This window comes from Sciurus vulgaris (assembly GCF_902686455.1).
Source record: "Sciurus vulgaris genome assembly, chromosome: 12".
NCBI classification, from domain to species: Eukaryota; Metazoa; Chordata; class Mammalia; order Rodentia; family Sciuridae; genus Sciurus; species Sciurus vulgaris.
In genome coordinates, this window is record NC_136473.1 from 24,730,770 (window position 1) to 24,757,865 (window position 27,096).

At 34.0% G+C, this 27,096-nt stretch overlaps 1 protein-coding gene across 16 annotated transcripts in view; it reads right to left on the reverse strand.

Annotated features, from left to right (window-relative positions):
• The window catches only part of MLLT10 (MLLT10 histone lysine methyltransferase DOT1L cofactor), a 175,290-nt gene that overhangs the window by 55,029 nt on the left and 93,165 nt on the right, over nucleotides 1–27,096 (reverse strand). For 13 of the 16 annotated variants that reach the window (XR_013758102.1, XR_013758103.1, XM_079106312.1 and 10 more), the window contains 2 exons: nucleotides 7,741–7,996; nucleotides 3,686–4,252 (listed from right to left, as the gene is read on the reverse strand). Coding sequence is in view for 14 of the 16 variants with exons in the window: in XM_079106312.1 (XP_078962438.1) it covers nucleotides 3,686–4,252; nucleotides 7,741–7,996 (823 nt within the window). In the remaining 2 variants the exon portion in view is untranslated. The remainder of the gene's footprint in view (nucleotides 1–3,685; nucleotides 4,253–7,740; nucleotides 7,997–27,096) is intronic. The other 3 variants (XM_079106306.1, XM_079106305.1, XM_079106304.1) reach the window with 2 other exon arrangements.

Genomic DNA, 27,096 nt, shown 5'->3' on the forward strand with positions numbered 1-27,096 from the left:
ATGATTAGTCTGATTTCTTCAGCCTGGAATTCAACTCTCCATGAAAGCATCCTACCCTATTTAACCAATATTACCACCAACTATGCTAAAAACTCCTATTAGGCTTATACCCTAAACATACATTTAAGTCCTCTCCTGGTAATATTGTTGAACTTCGTTTTCTGCTATTCTGAAGTAGAATTCAATCTCTACATGATCTTTTCAAACTTAAAATAAAATTTCTTATCCTCACAGACTATAATGCTATAGCAAAAGCCTTACAAAAAAAAAAGTTTAACGTGCAGCCTAACTACATACATTTGGAAGATCAAGTACAAAAATCACATGGGATACCACTACCCACATGATATGCACTCAGTGCTTAATAATAGTATTCTCATTCTTTTTTTTTTAAAGAAATGTTTAGTGTTTATTATCTTCAAAGCACTGTGCTGGCAGTACAGATAGAGCAGTGAACATGACAAACATAACAGAGCTAGTATTAATAGATGTTATGGTATAACATCATGCCAACAGGTGCTTACAACGGTCATCTTCACCATTACTAAATTATCAACTTGCTTGACATTAAAGCAAATCAGTCTTATAAAAGGAATATCATAAAAAACAACTGGGGGTGCAGGGTTCTGAGGATTAAACCCAGAGGTGCTTAGCCACTGAGTCACATTCCCAGCCCTTTTTATTTCTTATTTTGAGGCAGGGTCTTACTAAGTTGTTGAGGCTGACTTTGAGCTTATGATCCTCCTGCCTCAGACTCCCTAGAGCCATGTGCCACTGTGCCGGCATGAAAACAATTTTTGATGATGCAGTACACAGTAGACATTTCCTACTTTATAATTATTTATATGGGGAAAAGATCCCTGCTCTTACAATTACTAAATGCCCTCTCAATTTAAAATTAGTCCAATGGAAAAAAATTAACTTTTTCATATCAGAAGGAAATATTAGTTCTGAAAATTAAATTACTGGTTCAAATTTACTCATGGATCCTCTTTGCTTAAAATATGACTGGCATTATACTAATGTGGTTTTAGACCCTCAACAAGCAAACATCTGTCAAATTTCATATTTCAGGGAACATGCATACATCCACCACTTAGAGCTGTAATAACTCTCAAGTTTCTTGTTCTATATAATGAGTTAAATAACAATTCTATATAAAAGTAATAACACTAAATGTTCTTTAAGTGCTTATCACAGTGTGTGGCACATAGTGTCTATCAGTAATCAGTAATTCTTAACTTATGGTCAAGAAGGCATAATTCCTAAATATAGATGGCGTTTCGCAAGCTTCTAGATAATACTTTTTCTACAGAGTTTTATCAGTAAGAATATACTCTTACTTATACCCTAATAATATGTACAGGATTAAAAAGCTATTTGTCAAATAGCTTTAAGTAAGTGATCTTATCCATAATTATAGCTTTTATCAAAACATACAATCTTCAGAGTGATTTTAACCTAACTTTCAAAAATTCCCAGCAAGCACAATGTGTTATTTACTTTTGTGAAATAACAGTATCTCTGGGAATTCTCCCCCTAAATTAACATGACCTAACAGTAAGGTAAAGGAATTACAAATCCATTTTCTAATGCCACAGATGTACCGCAAAAACTGCCCTCTGAAAGTAATCATCCCATAAGAAACATAGTTAGCCAGGCCTAAAGTCTCCCCTAAATCTGTAACAGTTAGAAAATCTTTTTAGGGATGTAAATTAATATTATTTAATTACACTAATCTGAAGATGTGTGCTAAAATTCAGGGATTTTCAGGGTTGGGGATATAGCTCAATGGTACAGCACTTGCCTAGTGTGTGGCCCTGGGTTCCAGTCCCAGTACTGCAAGAAACAAAAACAAAACAAACAAAAATTCAGGAATTTTCAGACTGAAAATTCAGACTATGCTTCAAAACTACAGGAAACTACTGAAGATCGCTCTCCACTAAAGCAAATTTAGGCTTAATTTTCTCAGTAAAGTACTCAATTTGATTACTATGCCTCCTGCTAAAAATAATATGAACCCAATTTTTTCTAAGTAGAGTTATTTAAATTTACTTTTGTGACAAAGTACTAAGGCTAACTGTCATATATTTTTGGTCTCATGGGGTGAGTTAGGGAGGGTGTCCTGGCCCACAGATTCACTACAGGTACCAAAGCCATTTATTAGAAATAAAAAGAAATCTGATTCTGTAATCCTGGGCATCTTGTCTACCTCTCAAAGTCTCAGTTTTATCAGCTATAAAATACAAGCAACAATAACCCTTTATACAAAACGCTGTTACATGAGATAGTAAATATAAAGCTTTTAACAAAATTGAATACATCATAAATGATAGTTACATTTACTATTTGTCACATCTCATCTTAACCCATAATGCTCCTTTCTCTTTTGGAATGGTCATTCTTATGTTTGTTATTAAAGTTTGCATATGCACCAGTAAAAAATTCAAAGTTGTACATTTATAAAATATATAATATGAAATATAAAACCATTCATTGAATTGTATTGATTTCTGTATACTATTTCCTATCTATACTCCCCACCAACAAGTAGAACAGACATAATCCACAATAGTTAATTTTAAATAAAATCCCATTATTTAATCAAGAAGAAATATAAAACCAAAAAAGATAGTTTATAATCAATATTTCCTGAAAACCATTTACCTCATATTCAAGATTCAATTTAAAAAGATAACACTGATACTCTAGTTAATATTAAAATGTTAGGCATCTCTGTCTTAAAAAATGTGCATTTTTCAATAATTCTTTTAAAAACTGATAATATTCATAAGCAAACTGCAGGTAACAGAAGCATTCCAATGATGTGAATAACATAAACTCACTTGTACTATAATAAAAATAATGGTAAAATCACTAAACATACTAGAAAACAAAAATCATTTCAGGTATCCCCTGAAAACAAAATGTGGTTGATAAAAATATTCCAAATAAAATAATTCACAATATTTGTGTGAAAAATTAGTGAAGACTAAAAATGACATTTAGAAAAAGTGAGCTAAAAACACAAACACTAGCTCAGTGGTAGAGCACTCACCTACCATGTATGAGGCACTGTATTCAATTCTCAGAGACACGTATAAATAAATAGAGATAAAGGTTCATCAACAACTAAAACAAATTTAGAAAACACACATACACACACACACACACACACACACACACACACACACACACACTCTAGACCTCCCAGTCGTGGTGAGTGAGCCTGCCCCTCTCTTAGGCAGTATACTTTTGTTTCAATAAATCCCTTTTTTCTATCTCAAAAAAAAAGAAAAACAAAACAAAAACATAATGCCAAAATTTTCACATATTAAATATGAATTCTGGGTTGGTTTTTAAAATATTAGAAGGTGAACCAAAAATAAACATAGGAAATGGATTTTAGGTGTTTCTAAGTAATGGATGACCAGATAAACTGTTCAGCCTACATTTATATTAGTAACATCAGATTAGTAACAAACATTTAAATACCAAATTCCTTCTAAGGTTTTAAGATATTTTTACTTTCTTCATTAAGAAATGAATAAATTAAGAAACATCATGCTAATTAGATATCACTTAGTAATTCAAAGTATTATCATAATAACTATTTTAAACTTTTTGGGGTAGAGAAGTGGGTTGCGATGAGATTGAGAGAGAACAATGATGGGCAAATCCCTACCTGAACCAACTGGAGATGAGCCAACACTAAGACTCTGTAAACTTCCATTCCTGAGCAATGTAGGAGATTTCTGGAGACTAGAGCTTGTTACGCTTCCTGCAGCTGAGGCTACAGATGATGTTGGTGAAGCAGAAGAAACTGAGAGATGAGAAACATTCTCTTGATTTTTGTTTCCTTTGGGTCTACCAGGCCCATGCTTACTTTGTTTATTTCCTTTTCTTTTCTTTTCCTTTATAGTTTCTTCTTCTATGCCAGAAGTTTGAGCCCGCTTATATCCTGCTGTAGGAAGGCTGGAACTACCCAAATCTCCAGGTGAACTTTCAAAGCTTTTAGGCTGTGAAATAGCTGAGGTCGCAGGGTGACCAATTAAGGAACTAAAACTATTTACCCCCCCTTCCTGGCTTCCAGACTCTCCTTTATGTACATCTTTGGTTGATGATGACTGTTGGGAGTGAGTATAACTGTCATTACGCAGATCTGAGTCTGTAAAGCTCAAGAAATCCTGGGGAGACTGCACTGAACTTCCAGAAGATGATTTTACACTGCCTGGAGTTCCTGAAAAACTGCCTGCAGTAAAAATAAAAAAATAAAAAAATTGGGGAGGAAAAGAAAAAAATTGGAGGCAAAAGTTCCCATGAGTAGTAGATGTGATACATTCATCAAAAAGAAGAGAGGACTTTTTTAAAAATTAACTGTAAAACTTAGGACATCACTATTACAATAAAGCAAGATCTGAAAAAGGTTACTGAAGTAAAGTTTATCTAAAATTATTTTCATAAAAAACACTTGTCATTTTATAGGTAGTGTTAAATATTTACTCTTGAATTGCAAATTATCATTTATACAATTACTAAGATATAAGATATGCTTTATTTAACCTACCTTTTACCACAGCATTTCTCAGTCATCCCCCTGCCCTGCCCCAAACACCTTGGGTATGTTTGATGAAGGACTAAAGAACAAGCAAAGTCACCTTCTGACAGTCAAGCAAGACCTAACAAGGCTACAATCTGACCTTGCAATGTCCGGCAAACCTAATTTTTCAAATACTTATATGATTATAAATGTTCCCAAAATACAATAACCACCTAAATATGTTTCATGGGTTATAAATTCTAAGTCTTAACTTTAAGACAGATCAGTGATTGCTATTTTTCAGCTCAATCTACCCAAACAAAACATGGATATGATACTGGTAACGAGTGGCCTAATTTTCATCTTACATTCTCCCAGTCCACTTTCCATGCAAGCACATAAAGAAAAACCCACCACTAACATTTTCCTATTACTTTTAGGGAAGGAAAAATAATGGGAGAGGCAGTTTTCATAAACTACTTTTACAATTCTTATTCTTTCCTCACTATCCAAAGAACAGCTCACCATGGCATTATTCAATATAAAAACCTCAAGGTTCTTATTTACCTAGAGGAAAAATTAATATAGACTGGAATGAAATAAAAGTTTAGTTCACCAAATCATTTTATGAAACCCTCTTCCATGCTTGCCAAATGAAGCAGGCAAATGTTTAGACTCAGCTTTGACTACACGTATTATGTTTCATAAAACTAGCCTATATTGTATTTCAACTAAAGTGTTTCAAAACAAAAACTCTGCATATTTAAGTAGAAAGGAAATCTTAAACTAAGTATTAAATTTTATTGTAGAGTATATTCATAAGTAATCTCATACAAATCAACCTAGATATTTACAAAGATATTTTTCCCCTCACACACAAAAATTTCTTTTCAAATTAAGTCTCAAGATTTTGATTTTTTTAATTTTAACATCCTCTGAAACGGCTGTTTAAAAAGCACTAATGGTTCTAAAACTTAACTATTTTAAGAATACTTCTGTTGTATTAATTTATAAAATTATTTGTACTTATATGAGCATTTTCAGGCATGTGTACAGAAAAACAAACACAGCAAGAAGCTATTCACATTACATCAGTCATTTAAGGATTACTGTAATTTGCCATGTAATTAGCAGCTATGAAGAAGTTCTTTTGTTTTGGTGGTGCTAGGGGTCAAAGCATAAAGAAATTCTTACACATTCTGATCTGTTACCATCTTTCTTCTAATACTTTGTTGTAGTTTTTATTAAAAGTTCACTGTCATACAGTAAATACTTTAAAATAGTATATGTAATACTTTAAATGTATATTTTCTGAAATTCATATACTATCTGCTATAAAGAAAAACAACTAATTATCTTAAATACCTTATCTCTAAATTTCAATGTTTAAAACTTTTATCTTAGATATATAAGACATTCTCAACCATGTCTTAACAAATACTGAAAAGATTCTTCAAATATTATGAAGTTCCCCAAGAATGGGTGATTTCTCTTCCAAACAGATTAGTACTTCATATATTAAAAACTTAAAAATGTAGGCTAGGTTTGGCACAAGCCTGTAATCACAGCTACTTAGTTAGGAGACTTAGGCAGGAAGATCACAAGTTCAAGGCCAGCCTCTACAACTTACTTGAGACCCTGTCTCAAAATTTAAAAATAAAAACGGGGTGTGGATAGGGGAACCTGAGGCTGGGAATGAGCTCAATGGTAGAGAGCATGCCTACTATGTGCCAGTCCCTGAGTTCCATTCTCACTACTGAAAAATAAAAAACTTAAAAGAGTAATTTAACAATGTGAAATAAGGTATTTAACTGCAGAAATATTGACTTGACTTCTGCTACTATAACCTTCAAAATGTGAATGAAGTTATTACATATAAGGTTAATTAAGGTTTCATTATTTTTTCAAGGTGATACACAAATAACAAATGTTAAATTTTACTCAAATAAAATAATAAATCTGGCATTTAAATTTATACTTAAACGCACACGCGCACAATATCAAATTACTACTTGCAAATATATGAATATACTCTTTAATGAGAGATCAGCAAACTAAGTAATCTACATATTTAAATAATGTTCTGCGAGATTTTCTTTATAAGTTTTTACTTCGAGGGGAACAAAGTCCTTTGGAGACACTTATCATACATCTTCCTCCAACATTATTAATGTTTCTAATTCTCAAAATTTTATGTTCCTATTAAAAATTACAAAAAGCAGTCACAGAGAGTTACGTTTCCTAAATTTTAGTTGCAGCCAGGCATGGTGACACACGCCCGTAATCTGAGTGACTTGGAAGGCAGTGGAAGGAGTATTACAAGCTCGAGGCCAGTGTAGGCAACTTTGCAAGAACTTTGTCTCAAAATAAAAATATTAACAAGGGACTGGATGATTATGTACTGTAATTAACTAATGATACTGAACTTTCAAAAAAGAGATACTAGGGATATAGCTTAGTAGTAAGAGCATCCCTGGGTTTAATATCTAGTACCTCAAAAATAAATAAATTAAGTAATTTGGCTGACATTCTTTTCTCTCTAAAACAGCATACCCAGTTAATTTTGACCTTCAGTTAAACAACAAACAGTATTTGTGACACACTTATACTATTAGTTTATAGGAAATTCAAATTTAACTGGACATCCTAAAACAGCCTAACCACAGAAGATAAAAAAGCTGAGTAAAATTCTAATTTAAACTTCAAGTTTCACAATAAAAGCACTATTGCTCAACAGTTATCATGTACTGAGACCAACTTAGGTTCCCTAAAAATTGTTCAATCTCCTAACACTGTTCTAATGTTTAACTGTTCTAATGTTTAATTATGGTTATAATGTTTAATTAGGAAAGGTAAGTAAAAACATTAAACAGAAAAGAATGATTGTCCTACAGGATAGAAAGAAAAACTCCTGTTTTTATTGTTTCTTTCCCCAGTCTTCAACTTTATTCTACAGCTAACCATTAAAACTACATTTTAACTTTAAAAACACAAGTTGTAACATAAAAAGAAGTCAAAAGTTCCAGAAATATTTTAACAGAATACACCAGACTTCAAAGAATCTTACTGTACCATCTAGTTAAATAATAATCTAAAACAATTCGTTAATTAGAAGGAAAAAAATAAATTATTTTACAAAATAAAAGTACTATTAACCATAATCAGAACAAGTGTTTTAACTAAAACATCATGATTAATACCTTGTGGAAATGGGCTAGCTGCTGACACAGTTGTTCCTGGATTTCTTCCACCACCAGGTTTCCTTCCCCTTTGACCTGAGCTGTGAGCTGAAGATTTCTTCCCTTTGCCCTCTGACCCTCTAGCCTCTGAAACATCTTTTCCACTAGACGTGTGTGCAGAGACTTCCTGGAAATTTGCATTTGTAAATCGTGCCGTAGTATCTTCCAAGCGCTTCAAAGATCCAGATATAGAGTTGTTGCTAGTGCTTGTATAAGTCTAACATTTTGATTAAAAGAAGTAAAAGGAAAAAAAGAACTGATTACATTTAGCTACAGAAAACAATATATGGCACATTAACAACTTAACTTGTAAGATAAACTTGTGAAATTTTCAGTACTATAAATAAGTCCTTCTGTTAAAGAAAATCATGTAAAAACAATTCAAGTATAGTGTAACTTCCCCCCTCCTTCCGCCCCAGTGGTAGACCTGAGGCTGAAAACCAGGGCTTCACACATACTAAACAAGCACACTCTCATTGAGCTATATCCCTAGATTTATTATTTTAAAAACAAAAACAAACAAATATAGATAATGTTTTGCTCTTTGAGAGCCAGATTGCATCAATTAATAAAGGTATATATTAATCATATTTATTAACTGACATCAAAGGTACTCACTTCTTAAACAACATTTTCAACAATAACATATTACCTCCTAGACACAAAATCATAAGCAGCTTCAGTGTTCAAAACAGGAAGGCAATAATTAGAACTAAGGTGCTACAAATCTATTAGATGACTATTTCCATTTTATGGTTCTTACATAAAGTAATACTCTTTAAAGCATTCAGATGAAGTCTCCTTTGAAAAAAAGAGAAATGACTAAGTCTTTGAAATAGAAATTATTTCTTCCAAGTATTAGTTTAAGGAAAAAATAATTACAATTAAAGATTCCTTTGAACTACTAGTTTTCAGTAATCATTTTAAATACAAAGTATTTACAAATGATGGCAAATTAAATGACTATGATAATGTATTACACCAGCTGTACATTAGTTGACATGCTTCAAAAGGCTTATGAGGTTCACAGGGGCAAGAATTTTTTTTATGTCATAATTAATTTCACTCAAGTATCTAAAATACCCAGTGCATTTAAGTTCACTGAGAGCCTTGAATAGAACAGATCCTAAATTTATATATCTGTAAACATACATATAAATGTATATGAAATTCATTTATATATAAATGTATTTCATTTTTATTTATTCACTTATGTATTTTGGGGTACAGAGGATTGAAACCAGGGGTGCTTTACAACTGAGCTACATTTCTAGTCTTTTCTTTCTTATTTTCAGACAAGGTCTCACTAAGTTGTTTAGGGTCTCACTAAATTGCTAAGGCTGTCCTAGAACTTGAAATCCTCGGGCCTCAGCCTCCCGAGTTGCTGGGATTACAATGGTGGGCCGCTGTACCTGGTTATTATTTTTCATTTCAAAGACTACTCTAAAAATGGGGGGGGTCCTGAAAATACACAAATGTGAATTTATCATATATAACCATAACACCACACAAATAGAAGAAATTTTAAAGATGAGAAAGTGACAATAAAATCAAGTTTCAGAAAAATTGATATTTTTAACAAAATCGATGTTCAAAAAGAAGAAATATTTCCAACACCACAGGAACAAAAAAATTTTAAAAAGGAATATGAGAAATCATCCAATGTTTTGAAAAGTAAACCTTTTTTTACTGCTATTTTCCTGCTACTTGTGCCCAGTTGGCACTCCCAAGCCCTATCATCTCTCTCCCAATAACAGATTTCATCATCAAATACAAAAAACATTAGCTCATAAAAACAAAACAGTCACTATTCTATTCTAACAAACTATAATCCACAAACAAGGACAAAGGTTTCAAAGTAAGTCTGGCTATTTAACAAACTAATCACATTAAGCTGATGAAACTTCATGGCTTACTTTAGAAGCATAAACCTTTTCTATACTGGGCAGGTATGGAAACTACCGCAACTCATTTTTCAAATATTTTTTTTCCAATTACTTGAGTTGATGGTGAAGTTCTCCATTCCTCTCACATCTGATCCTTGTATGACCTAGTGAAGTTTAAAGGTCATCCAAGGCAACTCAGTGATGTTCTTCACTCATGTATTTTGTTCAAGTATCAAATAAAGGCTAAAGAGAAAATTTGGTGGAGTACTATGAATGGAAATATACAATTCACTTCCACAAACAACCTAATTTGGGTTGGGAAATTAACCCATGTATTGAATAGAATATCCTTGCTTCTACCCTGAAGTACAAATATGTTCCCAAATTCAATAAAAATATTACATTTGGAAGAAAAGGTACTATTAAAAAAAGTAGTGAATGAAAATCAAAATTCAGTAACAAATATCACATTACAGTCACAAACTGAACACTTTATTTTTTTTTTTTTAAATAAATTGTACTGAACCTCAGGGGCACTCTACCACTGAAGTATGGCCTCGTTGTTTTTTTTGTTTGTTTGTTTTTTGTTTTTTTTAATTCTGAGACAAGGTCTGGCGCTAAGTTGTCCAGGATGGCCTTGAATTGCCATCGTCCTACTTCAGTCTCCTAGCAGCTGGGATTACAGATGTGTACCACTGCACCCAGCTGAACATTTTAATTTAAAACAAGTTTCCATACCTTTTAAGTTTCCAAAGATATGAGACTTCTTAGTAGGGGGAAGGGGAAGTTAGCTGAAGATGTTCAGTTAAGGACAAAAAAAAAACATGTGCTAAGGTAATTATAGTACTTGGGAATTCTACTACAAACGAATAACTCAGACATAAAAAAGATTTTTTAAAAAAGCAGAGGGAAATGAAGAGGGATGAATGAGACAAAGAGCAAGCCTGAGACTAAATTCACAAAGCTACCTCAGATTCTCATCCTACATGCTTCTCACAGTGTAACTCACTACTGAAGATGATCTTAGTGCATAAAATTACTTATTTTTTCTTACAATTTGGACTATAAAATGCAAACTACTTCATCTAGTACTTGCTATAGTTTAGATGGCATGTCCCCCAAAGAAGCATGTGTTTAAAGAATTAATTAAATGCCAGCCTGTGGTGCTACTAAGAGGCAGAACCTTTAGGAAGTGGTGGAACATTTAGGAAGTTGGACCCAATGAAAGGAAAATAGGTCAATGGGGGCATACCCTTCAAGGGGATATTGGGATAGTAGACCCTTTCCCTCTCTTTCTCTCTTTGCTTTTCTGCCACCATGAGGTGAACAGATCTCTTCTGTCATTTGCTTTACCAGGATGTAATGTGCTATAATGGGGCCAAGCAACTATGGACTGAAACCTGTGAAATTGTAAACCAAAATAAACCTTTCCTGCTTATACATTAATTATTTCAGTTAGTTTGTCATAGTGATAGAAAACTAACACAGTACTCAGCTAAAGAAAATATGATCTTGCCAGATGAAGTGGTACATGCTTGTACAGGAGACTGAAGCAGAAAGATTGAGAGTTTAAAGCCAGTCTCAGCAACTTAGCAAGACCCTGTCTCTAAATAAAATACAAAAAAGGGTTGGGGATGTGGCTCAGTGGTTAAGCACCCCTGGGTTTCATCCCCAGTACCACCAAAAAAGAAAAAAAAAAGGGGGGGGGGGGCAAGAAAAAAGAAAACAAAAATATGGTCTTTTGTTGTTGTTCTTTCTCATTAATGACAAAACTGGATTACTTGGTTGTGTTGAGTCTCCAAATTAGTGCACAAATATATAGGTCTATATTGTGGTTTATAAGCAACTTAGTAATTTAGAATATGCATAATTTTTGTTTAGTGGCTAAGTACAATCATTAGTCCTCTGAGAAGATACAACCTCGATATACCTACTCAATAGCACTAATGAGAAACAATACTTCCTACTTCAAAAATTTACATTACATTTAGAATTAAGTAATAATTCTGTAATAGGTAACCAAAGATATACCAGTTGTGATTTTTTAAAAAAGGTATAGTTGTCTCAGATTATTCTATAAGGTTTTGTTATCTACATTGTTAAAAAAAGAGACAAAAGGAAGAGGAACAAACAAGGATCATGCCTTTACTCATAAGCAAACAATATGATGATGCTTAAAATTTAAAAATAAAATTATGTACTATTCAAGCATGTCCACAAGTTTTTCACTAGGCCAAGCCTGAAAACACAGCACATAAATTATCTAATACTGAAAGAGTAAAGACATTTTAAGTTAAAAAAAAAAAAAAAAATCAGTGAACTGTAGAACAACTTTAAGCATGCTAATTTAATTATACTAGAATACCTGAAGAAAAATGGGAAGGGAGATAGTAATGAAATAATACCAGGAAAAATTACATAACTGATGAAAACATTAAGCCCCCAGATTTATGAAGCTCAACTAACACTAATCACAAGAAACAGGAAGAAAACTGCCCAAACCCGAATCATTACCAAACTGTTTATTGTTAGGTAGCTAGTCAACCATGAATATGGGAGCAGGGAAAGGACAATGAAGGGCGACTAGAAACCACAGGGAGCCTAATGGGACAGGCAAGGACCTGGAAGATGGGGGCCTACTATATTGAGACCACCCCTGCCATAATTAATTACATCCCTTAAGAAAATTATTTCGAGATCATGCCATACCCTACCAGGTGACCAGGATCCTCCCTTATAACTAAAATTATGTCACATCCATCCCTCACAAAAACTGCTGAGGGCTACTCAAAGCTGTAATAAACATATTAAGGGAGTAGAGAAATTAAGGTAAAAACAACTGGACTTTGAAATCCTTAAAAATCCCTGACTTGGTAAGGGTCACTGTCACTCTCCTTGTCCAGAGGACCCATTTTCACCCTTTCCTTTCTTCTTTCTCCCTTTCCTCCTAATTAACTTTGCTATTCTTTTAGTAAGTCTCTTGTCTTGCCTAGAATCCTCTCAAGTAAGAACACAGAAACCAAGGTGGGGACATACTTAGCTGCCTTGCTCAGGCTCTGCCAGAGGGCCTCCTCTACAACATTTATCATTAAAAAAACCAATGACAGCAAAAATTTTTAAAAGAAGCCAGGATTTTGTTTTTTGGAATGTCATAAGCACTTAAACAATGATAAAGATGAAAGCAGCTAGGTGTGATGGTGCACACTTATAATCCCAGTTATTAGGGAAGCTGATGCAGGAGGATCACCAAGTTCGAGGTTGACCTTATAACTTAGTGAGACTTTGTCTCAATACCAAGAAAAATTAAAAAGGGCTGGGGCTGTAGCTCAGAAGAAAAAAGCGCCCAGGTTCAAGTTCCAGTACCTCCAAAAACAAACCAAAAAGATCTCCATGGAAACAAAGCACCTAGAAATAAGAGTAGTAAAAGAAACAAACTGTGGACCTAGTATATGATAGCCAGCTAAAACATCTTTCGAAAACAAAAGTTTTTTTGTTTTTGTTTGATACCAGGGATTGAACCCAGAGGCATTTGACTACTGAGCCATACCCACAGCTCTTTTTACTTATTTCTTATTTGTTTATTTATTTATTTATTGAGACAGAGTCTGGCTAAGTTGCTGAGGCTGGCCTCCAACTTGTGATCCCTCCTGCCTCAGTCTCCTTGAGTCACTGGGATTACAGGCATGCACACCATATCCAGATCAAAATAAAAGCTTTTTTAGATGTAAAAGCTGAGATCAATAGGAGACTGGACACAGCTAAGGAAAAAATTCGAGTTTGAGGATATGACAATAGAACCTTCCAAAATTGAAGAGCAAAGAGAAAAAAGAGCGCGAAGCCAAAAAGAAAAGGAAAAAGGAAGAGAATAGACCAAGCATGGCAGTACATGCCTGTATCCTGATAACCCACAAGGCTAAGGCAGGAGGATCACAAGTTCAAGGCCTGTATCAGAAACTTAGTAAGGCCTGTCTCAAAATAAAAAAATAAAAGTAGCTTAAGATGCAGTGGTAAAGTGTCCCTGGGTTAAATCCCCAGTACAAAAAAGAAAAAAATAAGAAATCTTTCCCAAACTAATGGCAAAAACTGAACCACAGATCAAAGAAGCTCAGAGGACACCAAGTAGATAAATACAAAAATAAAACAAACAACTCTGCACTTTGGTATAAATTCAAACTGAAGAAAATAAAAACATACAGAAAAAAAATTTCTTTAAAGAAGTAAATGAGCCAATCCCGAAAACCCAAAGGCCAAATGTTTTCCCTGATAAGGGGGCAGGGGGCGCATGGCAGTAAGAAAATTGGAGGAACTTTAGATTATGTACAGGGAAATGAGAGGGGAAGAGGGCAGGGTATGAAAGATGGTGGAATGAGACAGACATCATTATCCTATGTACATGTACGATTACACGAATGGTATGAATCTACATGGTGCACAACCATAGAAACAAAATGATGTACCCCATTTGTGTACAAGGAATCAAAGTGCAGTCTGTAAAAATAAAAATAATTTTAAAAGGATTTTAAAAAAAAAGAAGTATGTGGGGGGAGGCAGACACACTTTACTTATAGAGGAACAAGGATGAGAACTATAACTTCTGCTAAGGAACTATGGAAGCAAGAAGAGAGTAGAACGAAATATTTAAAGTATGTTGGGGGGGGGGGGGACCCACCAACCTAGAATTCTATACCCTAGTGAATAATTCTGCAAGAGATTTTTAAAAAGTTCTTAAAAGACAAGGGATACAATATGTCAGGAACTTGGACCTAACTAAAGAACAGAAGAGCATCAGAAAATAAACAAGTGAAGATAAATTAAAAACTTTGTGTCGGAGGGGACCCCTACCACTAAGCTGTACCCTCAGTTCTATATTATTTTTAAATTGATTTAGGGGAAATGGGTCCTGAGGATTGAATACAGGGGTACTTTAATACTTGATAATATCCCCAGCCTTTTAATTTTTTTTATTTTGAAACATGGTCTCAATAAAATTGCCCAGGTTGGCTTAGAATTTGTATTCTCTTGTTTCATCCTTGTGTGTAGCTGGGTTTATAGGCATATACCACTGTCCCTGGTAACTTTTATTAACAAGTAATAGTTATTCAAAATAATAGAAACAATGCACATGATTAGTTACATACATGCACATACAGTTTATGTAAGTGTGAAATGAATGGCAGCAATGATACCAGGAATTTAAGGCAAAACATTGGGAACATTTGTTACTATAAAGTACTTAACAATACCGTGAATTGGATTAGTGGTACTGCGAACTCTAGAATGACTTGAAAACATTTTTTAAAAATTAAGTATAACTGATTTGCTAAAAAATGAGGAAAAATGCAATCATATAAAATGCTCGATTAAAACCATAAAAGGCAAAAAAAGATGTGGCTGACAAAAACAAGGCAACAAACAGAAGAGACTGATACAGTCACCACTGACCCAACCATATCAATAATCACCTTAAACATCTATTCTCTAAATACTCTAAAAGAAAACAGATTATTATAGTACATAAAAATCCAAGAACCAATTATACAGGACTTTTTACATATTCATACAAGCAACTATCTGATGATATAATTTGGTCAATATCATTGCAGAGTATTTTCCTTCTTGCCCTCCTCTTCCTTCCCTCTGGACCCTTTTCCTCTACTTTACTGATCTCCCTTTTATTTTCACACAATTTCCCCACCACTACCACCTTTTCTTCCCTTTTTCCTATCTTCTCCATATGGACAGAAAACATATGACCACTGACTTTTTGAGGTTTGGCTTATTCTACTTAACAATAATATTCTCAAGTTCCATCTATTTTTCTGAAAATGACATAATTTCACTCTTCTTTATTGCTGAATAAAAATTCATCATATATATACATTCTTTATCTGTTCATTCATTAACGGACACCAGAGCTGGTTCCTTAATTTGGCAATACTGTGAATTGTGCTGCTATAAACAATCATGGGTATGCATGTATTGCTACAGTATAATGATGGGGGGGGGGGCATGCTCATGTGAACCCAGGAGCACTTTGCCACTGAGCTTCATCTCCATCCCATTTTTCAAAAAGAAAATTTATTTTGAGACAGGGTCTCACTAAATTGCTGAGGTTGGTCTCAAATCTGCAATCCTCCTGCTTCAGCCTCTTAAGGTTGCTGGTATTACTGGTGTGTGCCACCATGCTGGCTGTCTTTAATTATTTCATATAAATACTGAGTGATACAGCTGTGTCATAAGATAGTTTCATTCCTACTCTTCTAAAGAACCTCCATACTGATTTCCATAGTGATTTACTAATTTACAATCCCACCAGAGTGTAAATGTGTTCCTTTCCCCCTACATCCCTGTCGGCATTTATTATCGTTTGTATTCTTGGTAACTGCCATTATGACTGGAGTGCAATGAAATCTCAGTGTGCATTTGATCCATACTTCCCTAAAAGCTAAAGAAGTTGAGTATTTTTTTCATGTATTTGTTAGCCATTTGTATTTCTTCTTTTGAGAAATGTCCGTTTAGTTCATTTGCCCAACTGGATTATTTGGGTGTTGTTTGTTCTTTCTTTCTTTTTTTGTAAGTCTTTTGAGTTCTTTGTATATTCTGAATGTTAATCAGAAGAGAAGCTAGCAAAGATTTTCTCCCATTTTGTACATTCTCTCTTCAAGAAGCCTACTTTAAATACAGATGCATATAGTTTGAAGAAAATAAATGCAGAAAAATATACTATGCTAACACTAATTCCTCTGCCCCCAAAACAGGAGTACTTAATATTAAATATGAACAAACCAGAGCAAAGAAATTTAAAAGGGATAAAGAGGGACTTTACATAATGATAAAGGTGTCAATAATTCAAGTGTATAGGACTAACATTAAGACATCAAAACATGAGGCAAAAACTGATAGAATTGGAAACTTTAACACTCCTCTACCTGAAATGGACACATCCAACAAGCAGAACATAATTGAACTAAAAACACATCTTAACAAATCTGAAAGCATATGTCATATAATTCCTTCCTTCCTCTAAAAATGGAATTAAACTATAAAACAGAAAGATCAACTAGAAAATTCTCAAATATGCAGAGATTTAACAACACAAATAACAAATTATTAATCAGAAATGAAAAAGAACAAAGGATAAAAAAGGAACACTATGAACAACTCCGTGCCACCAAAATATTGGTACCAGGGACTGAACCCAGGGTTGCTTAACCACCGAGTTACATTCCCAGAACTTTTCATTTTTTCTTTGGAGACAGGGTCTCACTAAATTGCTTAGGGTCTCATTAAATTGCTGAGGCTGGCCTCAAACTTGTGATCCTCCTATCTCAGACTCCCAAGTCACCGGGATTAGAGGTGTTCACCAACACAGCTGGCAAGAAGGGTCTTAACTACAGTTCAGGTTCTTTAATAGATACAGGGCTATTTAGGTTATTTACATTTATTTTTTAAAAATTATCTTTCTCTCTCAGGGGTAGACATGTACTCTACCACTGGGCTATACCCCCAACTTTTACTTCTTGAGTTCGCTTCGGTAATTTGTACCTTCTCCCCGCCCTTCTTTCACGCCTAATCAATTTGGTTAGCAGTTTATGAATTTCATTTATCCTCTAAAATTATAAACTTTTGGATTCATTGATTTTCCTGCATTTTTATGTTCTGTATTAATATGTGCTGTGATTTTTTTCTTTTCTACTGTATCTTTCTAAAATTTCAAGTACAAGGTGATGAAATTTATTTGACCTTTTTTCTAATATAAGCAATATAAAATTAAATATTATATTTAGAGCAGTTTTAGATTCACAGTAAAGTTTAGTAGAAAGTATAGAAATTTCTGACATACCTTCTATCCCTACTCTTATACAGTCTCCCACCAGAGTGGTAAAATCTGTTACAGCCGAGAATCTACTTGACACATCATTCTCACCCAAAGTTCATAGTTTACTTTAGAGTTCACTCTTCACTGTGTTCAATCTAAATTTTGACAGATGTATAAGTATACACCATTGTATTATCTTACAAAGAGTAGTTTCACTACCCTAAAAATCTGTGCTCTATCTGTGTATCCCTCTCTCCTGGTAACCCTTGGCAATCACCAACCTCTTCACTGTCTCATTACTTTTCCCTTTACCACACTGTCATTTAATTGGAAAAAGACAGCATGCAGCCTTTTAAAATTGGCTTCTTTCATTTGGTAATATGTGGTTAAGTTTCCTTCACATTTTTTCAAGACTTGCCAGCTCATTTCTCTTTAGCATACTCTCTTGTTGAACACAATAGTTTTATCCATTTACCTGCTGAAATTGGTTGTATCAACTTTTTTGATTTTGTAGTTAGGAATAAAGCTGCTGTAAGCATCCACGTGCAGGTTTTTGAGTAGGCATCCGTACAAGGATGTAAGAGCGGGTATCTTACAAGAGCCTTTCTTCTTCATTGCAGTGGGAAAGCTTTGAGTTTCTCACCCATGAAGTATGATGTCAGTTGTGTAATTTTGTAGATGTTCTTTATCTAAAGTTGAGGAAGTTCTCTATTTCTGCTTTGCTAAGAGTTTTTAATCATGAATGGGTATTGATTTTCTCAAATACCTTTATCACATCTGTTGACATGAGTACTTGATTTTCTCTTAGCTTGCTGATGTGACAGATTACACTATGAGTTTCAAATGTTGAACTAACTTTAGTACCAGGGATAAATCACACTTGGTCATGATATATAATTCTTTTTATACACTACTGGATTCAATTTGCTGATATTTTGTTAAGGACTTCCCCATTTTTATTCAGGAGACAGACTAAACTGCAGTTTTCTTTCAGGTTTTCATCTAGCTTTGATATTAGGTGATGCATATTTAATATTAGGCATAACAGAATGAATTAGGAAGTATTCCTTCTGATTTAGTCTTCTGGAAGAGACTACAGAGAATTTGCATAATTATATATATATATATATAATTGCATATATACATTTAGTTGTAGACAGACACAATATCTCTATTTTATTCATTTATTTTTATGTGGTGCTGAGGATCAAACACAGTGCCTCACACATGCTAGACGAGTGCTCTATCACTGAGCTACAACCCCAGCCCTGAGAATTGGTACAATTTCTGAAATGTTTGACAGAATTCACCAGTAAAACCATCTGGGCCTGGTACTTTCTGTTTTAGAAGATTAATGATACAATTTCTTTAACAGACATAAACCTATTCAATTATGTATTTCTTTTTGTTTCAATTTTGGAAGATTGTCTTTCTTCTGGAGCATTTCATCTAGGTTATCAAATTTGTGGGCATGGAAGCCACATATGGTAGTGTATACCTGTAATCCTAGCAAACTGAGAGGCTGTGGTAGAAAGATCACAAGTTCAAGGCCAGCCTCAGCCATTTAGTAAGGGATGTGGTTCAGCAGTTAAGTACCCTTGGGTTCAATCCCTGGTATCAAAATACATACATTTATAAAATAAAGAGGAGTTGGGGCTATAGCTTAGGGGCAGTGCACTTGCCTAGTACATGGAAGGCACTGAGTTCAATTCTCAACACCAGACAAAATAAATCAATAAAATAAAGGTACTGTGTCCATCTACAACTAAAAATATTTTTAAAATAAAAGAAACTCCAGACCTAAACTGCTTCAGGAGTGTTTAGAATTCAAGTCTAGAAACAGAATAACAAACCTATACTAACTCTTCTAGGAAAAAAAGGCTAAAATAATTAAAACTCATTCATTATAAGAGGGGCAGCATTATTTTGAAACCCAAACCAAAGACATTGTTAGAAAAATTCTAAGAAAAGCATAGGCCAACATCCATCTTAAACAAAGATGTTAAAGAGTTCCTTTAAAATTTAGAAAAACAACTTAATGATAAATAAAAAATGATAATACATCAAGACCAAATAAGAATCATCTCAGGAATCCAAAGTTGCTTTAACATTAGGAAAAAATCACCCAACATAATGCATCATATTAACACACTAAAAATTCCATGTAATCATTTCAATATATCTAATTGTAAAATACAGAAAAATGCTTTGACATAATTCAATATCTTCAACTGATAAAAGCTTTCAGTAGTCAGGCATACCACTGTAATACAAGCAATCTGGGAGGCTGGCACAGGCAGACAGCAAGTTCGAGACTAGTAACTTAGCAAAACGCTATCTCAAAATAAAAAATAAAATGGGCTAGGGATGTGGCTCAGCCCTGGGTTCAATCCCTAGGACCAAAAACAACAACAAACAACTTTCAGCAAACTAGAAATAGAAGGAAACTTCTTCAACATAATATATAATGCTTAAAGGTTGAATATTTCCCCCTAATGTAAAAAAAAAAAAAAAAAAAGAATTCCACTTTCATTACTTCTATTCAAAACTACACTAGGGTTTCTGGTATATTGTAAGAAAAGAAATAAAGGTATCTAAATTGGAAAGAACCATGTAAAATCATATTCACAGATAGCATGATTATCTATGAAAAAAAAATCCTATGGAATCAGTAACCTCCTAAAACAGATAAGTGTTTTGGCAAAGTTGCAGGATATAAGATCACCAAAGAGAAATCAACTATGTAACTATATACATAACTTATGCTGGGCACAATGGCACACTCCTATAATCCCAGTGGCTTGGGAGGCTGAGGCAGAAGGATCGAGAGTTTAAAGCCAGCCTTAGCAACAGCAAGAGGCTAAGCAACTCTGTGAGACCCTGTCTCTAAATAAAATACAATACAGGGCTGGGGATGTGGCTCAGTGGTTGAGTGCCCCTGAGTTAATACCTGGTATCTCCCTCCCCGTGCCTCGCAAAAAAAAAAAAAAAAAAATTCTACTTACAATAGCATCAGTTAACAAAATGTTTAGCAATAAAGCAAAAAAAAAAAAAAAAAAAAAAAACCTGTACACTCATTTCTGAGACTAAAGACTTAAATAAATACAGTGATATAATGGCAGAAGATTCAATATTAAGATATTAATTCTCTCTCAATGTTCTATATATTGAAAGCAGTTCCAATCAAAATATCAGCAGTCTTGACAATTCTTATCCTAAAATTCTAAAAATGCAAAGAACTGACGAGGGATATACCTCAGTGGTAGAATGCTTCATACCATGCTTTGAGACTCTGGGTTAAATCCCTAGCACCGCAAAAATAAACTGCAAATAACCAAACAACTTTGGGGAAGAGGGGACAAAGTTGGAAGATGAACTCTACTTAAACTCTATTTAAACTCTATTTAAATGGTTAGTTCACAATAGACCATAGAACTAAATGTAAAACTAAAAAAATATAAAACATCTAGAGAAAAACATGAAAAATTAAGAATGCCTTAATTAAAAGTGGCTAGACACTCTGGTGCACACCTGTAATCCCAGCTACAGGAGACCAAGGCAGGAGGATCACAAGTTCAAGGCCAGTCTTGGCAATTTAATGAGACCTTGCCTCAAAATAAAAATAAATAAAAAGTGAATGGGCATGTAGCTCAATGGTACAGACCACTGCTATCCTGGGTTTAATTCCTAACACCACACACAAATGCACACACACCCACACACAAAAAGATTAAAAGCATGAAAAGACAAGTCACAGAGTAGGAGAACCATCTGAAAATAACATACCTGACAAAGAATTTGCATTCAGGATATATGAAGTCTCATGAAACTCCCAGCAATTAAAAAAACAAACCAATAAAAAAGGGCAGGTGGTGGGAAAATCTGAATGGACACTTCACCAAAAATACATAAATGGCAAATAGACACATGGAAAGATGTTCAACATAATTAGACGTTAAAATGCAAATTAGGACTGCAAATGTAGCCCAGTTGTAGCACAATGCACAAGACCCTGGTACCAATCCATGGCACCAACAAAAAAATAAAAAATAAAAAATTTATAAATGCAAATTAATCACTAGATACCATTACTAGATACCACTAGATGGTTAAAATTAAAAACACCAACCATGTATGTTGTATGAATTTGCAACAATGAAACCCAGCATTCTACATAATTAATATACACCAACAAAAGAAAAAGGACTAACTATACCAAGTGTTGCAGAGAATACAGAAAAATAAGAACTTTTCATACACTGCTGGTGGAAGTACTAAAATGGTACAATCACCTTATGCACGTTTGGCAGTGTCTTTAAAAATTAGGTATATACCACGGGGAATCACACCTACTACCTGACCCAGGTATTCCAATCCTTAGAAGATATGGAAGAGAAATGAAAGCTTAAGTCAATATATAAGACTGTTACAATGTTCATAGCAATTTATTTTTAATAACTCAAAACTGCAAACAACATGAATGTCCATCAACTGTTGAACAGATAAATTATGGTATATACATATAATAAAATAGTAGTCAGCAATAAAAATGAATGAACTATTGAAACACAACATGGATGAATCTCAAAATAATTATGCTAAGTGAAATAAGCTAGTCCAAAATAAAACTGTTCACACTGTGTATATTTACAATTTTTAATCTTTTAGAAAATTCAAACTAATTTAAAGTGACAACATATCAGTGGATGGATGAGCAGGGGTGCGACAGGAAGACAGGGAGGAGGAAATTAAGAAGAATCATAAGGAAACTTTTGCCTATGACTGTGATGATAGTTTATATCAAAATTTATCAAATTTTCTACTTAAATATGTACAACTTATTCTCAATAATAGTTAACAAAAGATTCAAAGTATTTGATACATTAAATTTTTGAATACCTGACTCGTGTATTTTCTTCAAAATAAAAGTTCACAAATTTTTTTTAATTTAGATTGCAAATATAAATTATCTTGCTGAATAATACAGGGTAAGAACAAAGTGATAACAACTTTTGTTAAAAAAAAAAAAAAAAAAAGAGTGGAATCCAAGCAAGGTGGCACATGCATATAAGCCCAGTCACTTGAGAGACTGAAGCAGAAAACAGAAAGTTGGAGGCCACCCTGTCTCAAAAAAAAGGATGGAGGATGTGCAGTTCAGTGGCAAAGTATCCCTGGGTTCAATCCCTAGTATTATGTACATATGTTTAAATAAATAACAAAGTGGTTAAATTTACACTTGGATTTCATTGTAACTTAAAAATTCTAAGAATTTCTTTAATCTTTTAAAAATATTTAAAAATGGCCAAGTAGGGAGGCTCATGCCAGAATCCCACCTACTCAAGGCTAAGGCAAAAGGATTCCAAGTTCACGGCAGGAGAGGAGAACCTGAGTGAAACCCTGCCTCAAAATAAAATTAAAAGGACTGGGAATGTAGCGCAGTCACAGAGCACTTGCCTAGCACGTGCAAGGCCCTCAGTTCAATTCCCATCTCTGGAAAAAAACAAAAAGGAGGAAACATGTAAAGCTTATACATCACAAAGAATTTATTTTACAAAAACAGTTTTGCTTTATATTCAAAAAGTCTTACAAAAACAATGAGGAGCTGGGGTTGTGGCTCAGTGGTAGAGTGCTTGCCTACCATGTGTGAGGCACTGGGTTCAATTCTCAGTACGTACCTCATATAAATAAAATAAAGGTCCACTGACAAATTAAAAAAATATATGAAAAGGACATTTACCATTACTTGGACTTAAATGTATAATATTAAATTTATTATAAACTGAAACCCTAAATTTTCTTAACAACTTACAAACCTTACCACTCTATTTGTAAGACCATTTAAATAAAGAGAAAAACCACTTGTCTTTCAATTTTAAAAAACATATGAAAGTTAACAGATAATTTTAAAGATATACTTAAAATTTAGGTCCTTCTTTATTCTCTCCTAAAAGAACTGTAAGAAGAAACAGAAGAAAACGTGATCAAGTAGCTGGTATACAGTACCATGCTGAGAAAGAAATACATTTAAAAGTCATCCAAATTTTAAAAGACTTAAAATTGTGAGTTATTTATAATGATGGTTAGAAACAACTAAGTTATAATAATAATCAAAAGTAACATACTGAATAAAGACTATCTTATCTTTTCTTCTAGTAGTGAGGATTCAATCACAGATGCTCTATCCAAGTTACATCTCTAGCCTTTTTATTTTGAGACAGGCTCTAACTTGCCCAGACTAATCTTCAACTTGTGATTCTCCTGCCTCAAGCCTCCTGAGTAATAGGATTACAGGCATGCATACACAACCTCACCAGTTAAAGATTACTTTTAATATGGTTATCAGGTTCAATTTTGTTACACATTTAAAAACATAGGTGAACTGTGGTTTACAAAGCATTTAGAATATTTTTAGAAAAATAACTTTAACACCAAGCAATTCTCCATTATGTCAAGAACAAAGATTTTCTCCCCTCATTTTCCTTGGGAATATCCTATTGTACTATGGAAAAAAACAAAACTGGTTCTAAAGCTCAAAAAGATTATAAAAAGGGAATATTGACAAAGGCAACACAAAGATACAAGCTGTCTCTGCTTTTTTGTTTCTTTTTAGATGTTGACAGGTTATTTATTTATTTATTTATTTATTTATTTATATGTGGTGCTGAGAATCTAACTCAGTGCCTCACACGTTAGGCAAGCGCTCCACCACTGAGTCACAACTCCAGCCCCTGTCTGTTTTTATCATATTAAAGAACTCTTTAAAAAGATATCAAATCTTCTTTTAAAGAACTTTGTGCCAAAAAACAAAAACCACAAACATAAATACCCTAAATACAGCCACAAAAAGCTATGTATTCTTATACCTTTATGCTCATGCTGATAATAATCTTATTTATGTATCACTAGTCATCCACCACTATGCTTATAAAAGATATGCTAGTATATTATAGTTATAATATTTAAAGAATTATAGTAAAATCACATTTAACATGATATCACATTGAAGTATTTACTTATTGCTAATTTCTTCTCTTTTTTGCGGGTAGGATACAGGGGATTGAACTCAGGGGCACTTAACCACTCAACCACAGCCCTAGCCCTTTTTGGAAATATTTTATTTAGAGACAGGGTCTCACTGAGTTGCTTAAGGTCTCACTAAATTGTTGAGACTGGCTTTGAACTTGCAATCCTCCTGTCTCAGTCTCCTAAACCGCTGGGATTACAGGCCTGCACCATTGGACCCAGCTCTTGTTGCTAATTGCTAACCTTAAAAATGTTGAGTCCAAAAGGGTTAAAAGTCATATATAAACCTGAAAAAAGTCATACATAAAACTTGAGGTAAACTTCAAGAATAAAGAAATAAGTAAAATGGTTTTTTTTTTTTTTTTTTTTTCAGGCACTGGAGATTAAACCCACAGGTACTCAACCAGTGAGCTATATCCCTGATCTTTTTTCTTTTTCTTTCTTTTTGAAACAGGGTCTCACTAAGTTTTCGAGACTCGTCTCAAACTTGCAATCCTCCTATCTCATACTCCCTAAAATAGAATGCTTTTTCAAAGTACAGAAGATGATAGAACAAAATTTTAAAATGTGCAATCAAAACTGACTAACAAAGAGGGTATGGTAATTCATTCCTGTAATCTCAGGTAAATGTGAGGCTGTAGCAGGAGGATTACAAATTCAAGGTCAGCCTGAACAACAACTCAAAGAGGCCTTATCTCAAGAAAAAAAAAAGAAAAAAAAAACAAAAACAAACAATAACAACTAGGTTGAAGCTCAGTGGTAAAGCACCAGTGGGTTCAACCCTTAGTACCAAAAAAATTTTAAAAAGGGCGGGGCTGGGGGTATAGCTCAGTGGTAGAGCAATGGTCTATCATGCAGGAGACAGTGGGTTCAATCCCCAGTACCAGAATAAAAATAAAAAAGAAAGAACAGAAAAAATTAGCTAACAATACAGAGGCATTTAAAAATTATATTTTAAAGTTCCCTGAGTAAAACTCAGTTTACATTCGCTGATCTACAACAATAGAAGTATGGTAAATCTACACGAAAATGTCATCTTTCCCCTTAAAAGAAGCTATGGCTCAAGTCTTCTATCATCCCACTCTACCCCTTCAAAGTGTTCAAGGCCACCTCTGTTTTAAGTCTACCAGTAATCATGGGTTTATCCCTGTTCATGTCACTCACCAAAAGACACCATCCAGGTCGATTCTCATTCAGCATTAAACATTCCCTTTTACATCCATTATCTTCCACCCTTTCTTAATAACTGAAACCTTTCTGTTGTGCTCTCTGGAACTCAGTGTCTGGGTAAGGTGCTATGTAAACTCGATCTTTTCTCTAAACATTCCCTTCAGATTCCTGCTTCAACAAAAACTTGGACAGACCCTGACCACTGTAGCTATTTCAAGTAAATGATGACTACTTTGGTCCCACAGCTCTTATATCACTGGGTAGGGAGAATGGGTAGGTTTCCTTATTTTTTCAATGCTAACTATAAGCCTCTTTCTCTGAAACCCTCCACCTATAAAATCTCATGTCACCGGACCTTATCACCCAGTAGGCCTCACTGTTAGGGCAGCATTTGGTAAAGTACAAGCCCTTTGATCATTCACCTGTTTTTGTACCTGCAGGCTCAGCAGCTAAGGATGATTTTTATATTTTTAAGGTTAGAAAAAAAAACAAGATGGCCATTTCATGATACATGAAAATTATAAGAAATTTAAATTTCAATGTTCATAAGTAAAGTTTTACTGGAACACTGCCAGATCCACTTGTTTACAAATTGCCTATGGTTATTTCTGTGCTATAACAGCATAGAGCTGAGTACTAGACAGAGCCAGTATGTTCTGCAAAACCTAAAATATTTAGTTAGTATTCAGACCTTGACACAAAGTTTGCCAACCACTCCTCAGAACCCATCACTCCCCTACACTACTCACATCTTACTTCTTAGATATTTCAGAACAGACATGATCTTTTATAGCCTCTAAACTCAACTCTCAACTCCTTGACAGACTCTCCTCCAATCATCTTATTCTCTGCCCTCATGTCCGTCATCACCTAGATTCTGTTATCACTAAATAATTGTAATCCCCATATAATCTCCATTTAGCGCATCCTACTCTCTTGACTACCACCTATTACCAATTTACTCTATTCTAACAACCCTTTAATTTTACCAGTAGTCATTATTTATTATCCCTTAAATTCTATTACCCTCATTTCCCTATCTACTGAGTTTAAATATCAGGACCCATCAGCATAACCCCCCTGGAATTCACACTCCATTCATTCAGTATATTCACATAATAAAACAACAACCTGACTAAATTCTACTTTGTGCCCACACCTATATATAGGCAGACCAGAAATGAGAAAAATTAAAAGCTCTGCAAAATTGCTTCATTTAAAATTCTTAACTATGATCCTTGAGTGGTAGAAGGAAACTTGTGGTTATCTAACAATTAAATTCTCCAAGTAAATTTTCTTTGACAATATTATAGTAAACTATTTTGTGTTTGTCTGCTCAAATCTGTAATGCTACTCTTGTTCTTACAATGGATAACATTGCTTCTTATGTCACTCATACACACAGACACACACACACAC